At 42.0% G+C, this 7,500-nt stretch overlaps 1 protein-coding gene across 3 annotated transcripts in view; it reads left to right on the plus strand.

The window, feature by feature from the left end:
* The window catches only part of plcd3b (phospholipase C, delta 3b), a 30,413-nt gene that overhangs the window by 22,710 nt on the left and 203 nt on the right, over nucleotides 1-7,500 (plus strand). For 2 of the 3 annotated variants that reach the window (XM_062525849.1, XM_062525851.1), the window contains 6 exons: nucleotides 913-1,090; nucleotides 1,714-1,830; nucleotides 3,033-3,211; nucleotides 3,802-3,937; nucleotides 4,771-4,920; nucleotides 5,323-7,500. The exon at nucleotides 5,323-7,500 is cut by the window's right edge and continues 203 nt beyond it. In XM_062525849.1, coding sequence (XP_062381833.1) covers nucleotides 913-1,090; nucleotides 1,714-1,830; nucleotides 3,033-3,211; nucleotides 3,802-3,937; nucleotides 4,771-4,920; nucleotides 5,323-5,450 — 888 coding nt within the window. In that variant the 3' untranslated portion in view covers nucleotides 5,451-7,500. The remainder of the gene's footprint in view (nucleotides 1-912; nucleotides 1,091-1,713; nucleotides 1,831-3,032; nucleotides 3,212-3,801; nucleotides 3,938-4,770; nucleotides 4,921-5,322) is intronic. The other variant, XM_062525850.1, reaches the window with a different exon arrangement.

Here is a 7,500-nt window from a genome sequence, read left to right on the forward strand (position 1 = left end):
TATTTGCCTGTTTGTCTGTCTCTCTCTCTCTGTCTGTCTGCCTGTCAACCTGTCTGTCGACCTGTTTGTCTGTCTGTCAACCTCTCTGTCTGTCTGTCTGTCTGTCTGCCTGTTTGTCTGTCTGTCTTTCTTCCTGTCGACCTGTCTCTCTGTCTTTCTGTCTGTCTGCCTGTTGACCTGTCTGTCTGTCTGCCTGCTTGTCTCTGTCAACCTGTCTGTCTCTGTCTGTCTATCTGTCTGTCTGCTTGCCTCTCTGTCTGCTTATTGACCTGTTTGTCTCTGATTGTCTATCTGCCATGTCAGTCTGCCTGGCTGATTGCCTGCCTGCCTGTCTTCCTGTCTGTTTTATGCAGGCGGTCTGTTTTGTCTTTTATCTTGATGTCTCGTTTGTTTGTTTCTCTTCCTGTCTCTCAGCTGTTTTATACAACATGTTTATATAGACTCACTATGTCTGTCTATCACAGTCTATCTATCTGTTGTCTGAGACACACATTTAGTTTGGCTGTTAACCATTTAGTCATTCCATTGAGTTTTTGTTCTGTCATGTCATTTTGTGTTTACATGTTTTTTGTTTTCTTTCTGCATGTGTGTGTCTTTTGTGTGTGTGTGTATGTGTGTGTGTTTCTTTTCTGTGCGTGTATGTGTCCTTGTATGTACCTGCTTGCACACGTTTGCATATGTGCTTGCATATGTGTTTGTTGTGTGTGTGTGTGTGTGTGTGTGTGTGTGTGTGTGTGTGCGTGTGTGTGTGTGTGCATGTGTGTGTTTGTGTGTGTGTGTGTGTGTGTGTGTTTGTGTGTGTGTGCGCATACATGTATGTGTGTGCGTGTGCGTGTGTGTGTGTGTGTGTGTGTGTGTGTGTGTGTGTGTGTGTGTGCGTACGTGTGTGTGTGTGTGTGACTCTCGCTCCAGTGCCAGTGCACGTGTGTGTCTCCCCAGCCCGTGTCCAAGCTGAGCCCGGAGCTGTCGGACGTGGTGGTCTACACGCGCAGTGTTCCCTTCAAGGGCTTCCAGCAGGCCGCCCACAAACCGCCCAACGAGATGTCCTCCTTCTCCGAGAGCGAGGCGCTCAAACACGTCAAAGAGTCAGGTACCGCACATGTGATTACGGTTACAGTATAGTTATGGTTAAGGCTATTTGGCAGACACCTTTGTCCAAAGCAACATAAAACCAATAAAAACAATACAATAATTACTTTAACAGTGAACAATTTCAAAAAGTTGACCAGACTACAGTAGGGAGAATAGCAATATAAACAATATAATAAACAATATCAATTCAAGCAATAACCTAATGAAAATAAACAATGAATATATAGGAGAATAGCAAATAAGCAATAAAGTTATTCAATCAATCATATAATAACAATAACTATGGCATGATTATTGATTATGTCTGAATATGCCGTGACTGACTAATTGTATGTTGTACACTACAGTGGTATCGTATCTATGTAGTGGTATCGTATCTATGTTGCTCATATAATAACAATAACTATGGCATGATTATTGATTATGTCTGAATATGCCGTGACTGACTAATTGTATGTTGTACACTACAGTGGTATCGTATCTATGTTGTTCTTTCATTGACCCTGTAAAGGAAGTTGAAGGCGATTCCCAGTGTGCATAATGTGTTTATAATTTAATTAATAGGCTAATTAGCTCGTTCTGTGTGTATGTGTGTGTGTGTGTGTGTGTGTGTGTGTGCAGGGAAGTTGTTTGTGCGTCACAACGCCAGGCAGCTGAGCAGGATCTACCCGTCCGGTCAGAGGGTCCAGTCGTCCAACTACAACCCCCAGGACATGTGGAACGCTGGCTGTCAGATCGGTGAGTCTAAAGCGTTGTTCACACTCACACGATTTGTTCACCTTCAAAACGCGAGTCTTTCAAAGTAGTCAGCGTTAAAAACATTTATTTAACGCTTTAAAGAGACCCTATGCAACTTTTTCATAGTCATAAATTCGCTTAGAAATCGTTGTTTTGCTTGACTGACCAGTTTTATCGAAAACAGTCACATTTTCCTCCCGCCCCTGGTGTCCCTATCCGCTATTACAACCTTGCAACTTTCTGATAAACGATCGTTTGCTGTTTACATCTGGAAGTCAGAGACGCGTATGGAACAAGAAGAACCACGCTTGCAATTTATATATTTATATATAGCCTATATATGTAGAAATATACACGCTAAAGCTGTCGGGGAAGCTCTGCAGAGAAATATGCAAGCATAAAACGAGCGAAAACGAAAAACGAAACCGAAACCAGAGATGAAATCGCCAATCCTGCATTGTTCTTCTTTAAAGCTTTATTTTTGCATTTTGCATTGAGCTGTTTTGTTTTGCTTTGCTTGAGCTGTGCGATAAACCTGACTCGACTTCACTGCTGTTTAATCAACCGTCTCAGTCGCATGCATTTATATGTTGGCTGATAGTGATAATGGAAATCACCTGAAATCCCATGAAAAACACACCACCACCAGCAGCAACTGAATTTCATAATGCAACACTCTACTCTGCTGCTTTGTTGGCAAACATGTCATCTCTGCTTAAATTAGAAGTGTTTTGAATGATTAATAAGAGGGGTCGGGGAGCACCAAGGGACAGCCAGGAGCAACAGGGGCAAGGAAGAACTCCCTTCTTCAGGAAGAAACCTCTTCCCTGTTCCTTTTCCCCTTTGTGTCCCTTTTTGCTTGTTTCCCTTCCTCCACTCTCTTGTTCCCCATTACATCATACACAAAAATATATTTTAAAATTAATATATTTATATTTTTTTGTATGCCCATACAGGCCCATACACAGCAAACATATGGAGACTGTATATATTATATATTTTCACAAGATATTTTTTGAATATATGTTAATATTTGAAATTGGCCCAAAAAAAATATATATATATTTGACACTTAAAATATATTTCTATGTATTGTTTTCTGTATGGGTATACTTTCCAACCACCCCCCCCACGGCTTTGCTTCTTTCTTTTCGTTGTCGTCATTCCCTCCGTTTCATTCTCTCTATCCCTTCTCTCTGCAGTCGCCCTGAACTTCCAGACGCCCGGCGAGCCCATGGATCTGAACCAGGGGCGGTTCCTGACCAATGGCGGCTGCGGTTACGCGCTGAAGCCTGGCTTCCTGCGCCAGGCCGAGTCCGAGTTCAACCCGGAGAACACCGGAGGGGGGCCTGGACATAGCCCTGTCCTGCTGACCGTTCGTGTGAGTGCCGTCCGTTGCCGGTGTCCATGGAAACCACTTGGATTGGCATCTAGGTCCACTGCTTATCGCTGTGGAATGTGCTTAGTGGAGGTTGTCTCCGAGGGGGAAGTTAAAGTCCCTTTTATATTCTGACTATGCCTCTGAGCATTCCACTGTATGCTGAACTAGAGACCTCAGCTCAAGTATTCTAAATGATCTGAATTCACCAGAGTAGGCCCATGTGTGTCATATTAAAGGCTCTTTGTACTTTTTTCAAAATCTCTGTGCCTCTCCAAATTCCGTTCTCTTTTAGAGTCTCACCAGAATTCAGTTTTGAACTTGTGTATGTTGTGTTATGTGGGAGTGTATCATGGATGTAAGTTTGAAACTTGTCTCCCATGCATGTGCACATGCAATACTGCCCATCTTCTCTTTGCTGCCGAGCAGATAAAATAGCAACGCGCTGATATAAACGTGAGCATTATTTTCTTTTGACAATTCATTTTGAACCTGAACACAACCACTGGGTTCGGTGCAAAAATGAAATGATGATAAATAAAAAAAGAAGAACTCCGGTAGTAACGCTCTTCTCTTGTCCTCTGTTTTGGCAGATAATCTCCGCCCAGCAGCTGCCCAAGTCGCCCCAAGATAAGCCCAACTCCATAGTGGACCCATACGTGTGGGTGGAGACCCATGGAGCACCCATAGACAACAACAAGAAGAAGACGCACCGCATCGACAACAACGGTACTACAACATGCCACCATTGCCCGCTACTGCTAGTCTGGCTACAAACCAGCCTACTACTAGCCTGGCTACAAACCAGCCTACTGCTTGCCTAAATAGAGACCAGCCTATTGCTAGCCTAGCTACAAACCTGCCCACTGCTTGCCTAATTAGAGACCAGCCTATTGCTAGCCTAGCTACAAACCTGCCTACTGCTTGCCTAATTAGAGACCAGCCTATTGCTAGCCTAGCTACAAACCAGCATATGGCTAGCCTGATTAGAGACCAGCCTATTGCTAGCCTAGCTACAAACCAGCTTACTGCTAGCCTGATTAGATACCAGCCTATTGCTAGCCTGGCTACAGACCAGCCGACTGCTAGGCTGACTAGCACCAGAGCAGAGAGCTACCAGTGCACATGCAATGAACTCTCAGTTAAGAGATTACAGTAAAACGAAATGGCTCAGTGGGACACTGTGGTGCAACTGGCTACAGCGTCGATGACCCAGGTTTGAGTCAGACCCAGGTCATTTCCTGTTCCCACCCCACCCCGTCTCTCTCTTTCACTTTCTTCCTCTTCACCATAAAGGCAATAAGCTCATAAATATACTGGCTCAGAGCGCTACTAGGTGACTTAAGTCAGTGTTCACATCAAGCTGGGGCTCTTTTGTAGCAGGTGTGAGTGGATGTCAAGCAAAATGGAGTTAGTGAGTGAATTAACACCCACCTTAGGCTCTGCATGAATAATAGAGACACATTTTGTTTTCATGTTGGCTTGTGCCAACCTTCTAATGGGTTCTCTCTCTCTCTCTCTCTCTCTCTCTCTCTCTCTCTCTCTCTTGCTCCCTCCATCAGGTTTTAACCCTCGGTGGGACTGCACCTTTAAGTTCCAGCTGCATGTCCCTGACTTGGTGCTGGTGCGCTTCGTGGTGGAGGATCACGACTACACCTCCAGAAACGACTTCCTGGGACAGTTCACTTTGCCCTTAACCAGCATGCGGACTGGTGAGTCCCACGGAGTGTGTGTGTGTGTGGGTGTCTGGTGTGTGTGTGTGTGTGTGTGTGTGTGGGTGTCTGCATGCATTTTTGAATTTGAATTGAATTTGAATTAAGGTCAGAAACAGGATGTAGAATTACAATTAGAATTGAATTAAAGGAAGTAGAATTAAATTTAAAATTACATTTCCTGTGGGGCGGAGCCAATTCCATTCAAATTCCAATTTATGAATTGAATGGAGGCCAATTCTAAAATTCTGAATTTTTCACAAGCCTGGTATCCGTGTGTGTGTGTGTGTGTGTGTGTGTGTGTGTGTGTGTGTGTGTGTGTGTGTGTGTGTGTGCGCCGTGCGCATGTACTGTAAGTCTGTGCCCTGATCCTCTCTGTGTGTCCCTCTCTGGTCTCTGCAGGCTACAGACACGTCCGACTGCTGAAGGAAGACGGCACCAGCCTGTCCCCGTCCACCCTCTTCATCCACGTCAAGCTCACACCCTCACACAGCTCACTCACCAAGAAAGCGTCTCCACAGAAAGCCTGAACACTACATCACCCATAAGCCTTTGCTGCAGATCGTTGGAAGGGGCTGTGGTATTTTTTTAATGCTGTTACAGTCATAACTGAGTCGTTTTTACTGAAAATGTTTTAGCTACTTAATATGCTCAGGAACACATCTACAGATTGAGGAAAGGGATCAGTAGCAGTATCAGTGGGCAGTGGTATTGGTTGAAGGACTCACATAGACCAATAGGGGGTGCTATAAGGTTTAAATAACAAATTGTGACCAATCATACGTTGTCATATTAACTTGTCCACTTAGAGGGACCAATCAAAGTGAGTGATGATTAACACTAGTGACCAATGCTTACTGATTTTTTTTTTTATTAATTCTGTTTCTGCCATTTACAGTCAACAATCAAATATTGTCTTCTTTTGATCTTTGAGTGAGACCAACTAAGGTGAACTTATAATGAGCAAATCTTGGAGAACCAATTCTACTAGAGCAGGCAGTGTTGTTGGATGAAAAAACTGAAAATGCCATGCATTCCTCAAAATCAGTTTCAACGTTTCAGGTCAAAGCATGATGCAGCTGAAAGAGACAATACATTTGCATCATTTTTATATCATTGAATGCTGATAGAGACTGAAAAGCAATAGTGTAGGCATGCGATATATTATAATGCTTATAGAGCCATGTAGCACGTAGCCTACAGCCTGTTTTAATATTTAATATTTAATGTATTTCTTAGAATTTAAATTTATTTTAGTTTTTATTTCGTTAGAGCTTTCTATAGACAGGGTCAAGATGGTGCAGAAAGAACTGTACCTTGGTGGAAACACCAAAGTTGAAAAAGAAGATACGCGATCAAAAGCTGAAAGGAGAACCGTCCACATAACAATGCCTGAAAACTGACAATATGACGCCGTTACCAAGCCATGCTGGCTAGTTGGTTTCATGCCCTGGTATTTTAGCCAAACTAGTTTCTTTAAAGTGTTCAGAAGGAAACCTTCTGTGTGATACCTTGTGCTATTAATTAGCAATACTGTAATTGAGAGTGAGAGGTGGGTAGTAAGACTGACTGCTATGCATGTAGTATGTTGCATTATGTTTTATGAAATTGTAGTTTGCCATTGTCATATGGCATGATATTAATATGCTATATCTACATCTGAGAAGGACAACTAGACATGAAGGAAACAAAGCACTTGCAACGTCCGAAGTTCAAACAATCTCACGTCCTGGTCAGTTTTGGCTGTGTCTGTGTCTTTGTTTAGGAAAAAATGAAGGAACGTCAGAAGGATTCATATAGTTTTCATGATACTGGCACTTACAAAGACAAGACCTCAAGAAACAACAGTGCGTGTTTACTAAAGATTTTTATACTGTCCTACATCCTCTTGTAGCACTTTATTGTTCTAAGCTGCAGGCATCTCGATCAGTCCAAATGTATGTTTGGTAAATATCGATGTTTATATATGTAGTTTTATGGCTTTAGGGATCAGTTTATACTTCGATCACTTGATAAACTGAAGCATTTTATCACATTCACATCAAAGGGTGTTATGTTTAGGTTACGATCATCTCTGTGATACGAGTACATGAAGAAGAAAGGCAGATATGTTTTTCCTATTCACATTTTGGGGTACCATTCACCATTCTGTTTACATTTGACTTAGAGCAAGCATATCACTGGAGGCTACAGTACATATCAGATCTGACCTTGAGTTGTTTGTTATAGCCAATGAAAACAGTATTAGTGAGACTCTGAAAAACTTTGAAAAAATAGGTCAGTTTATTTTCACCTTTTTTAACTTTTTCATATTGACTTTATTTACTGTATATTTTATAAATCTTAATATCGTATCTATTGTCACTTGTTTTATTAGTAGTTAATTTATGAAAGTATTTAAAGTTTATGAAATATGCAATCAGAAAAAAAGAGAGTGCAACCTTGCATTAGATAATTTCTGCCTGTTGTGTTACACATGCCAAATCAGTGAGCTGTTGTCGGGTAGAATTACTAATGAATAGCTACTAACACTGTAGAAAAAAAGTCACTGGTAGTATTTTCACTTTTTTATTCACTTTT

This window comes from Sardina pilchardus, chromosome 22 (assembly GCF_963854185.1).
Source record: "Sardina pilchardus chromosome 22, fSarPil1.1, whole genome shotgun sequence".
Classification (NCBI taxonomy): domain Eukaryota; kingdom Metazoa; phylum Chordata; class Actinopteri; order Clupeiformes; family Clupeidae; genus Sardina; species Sardina pilchardus.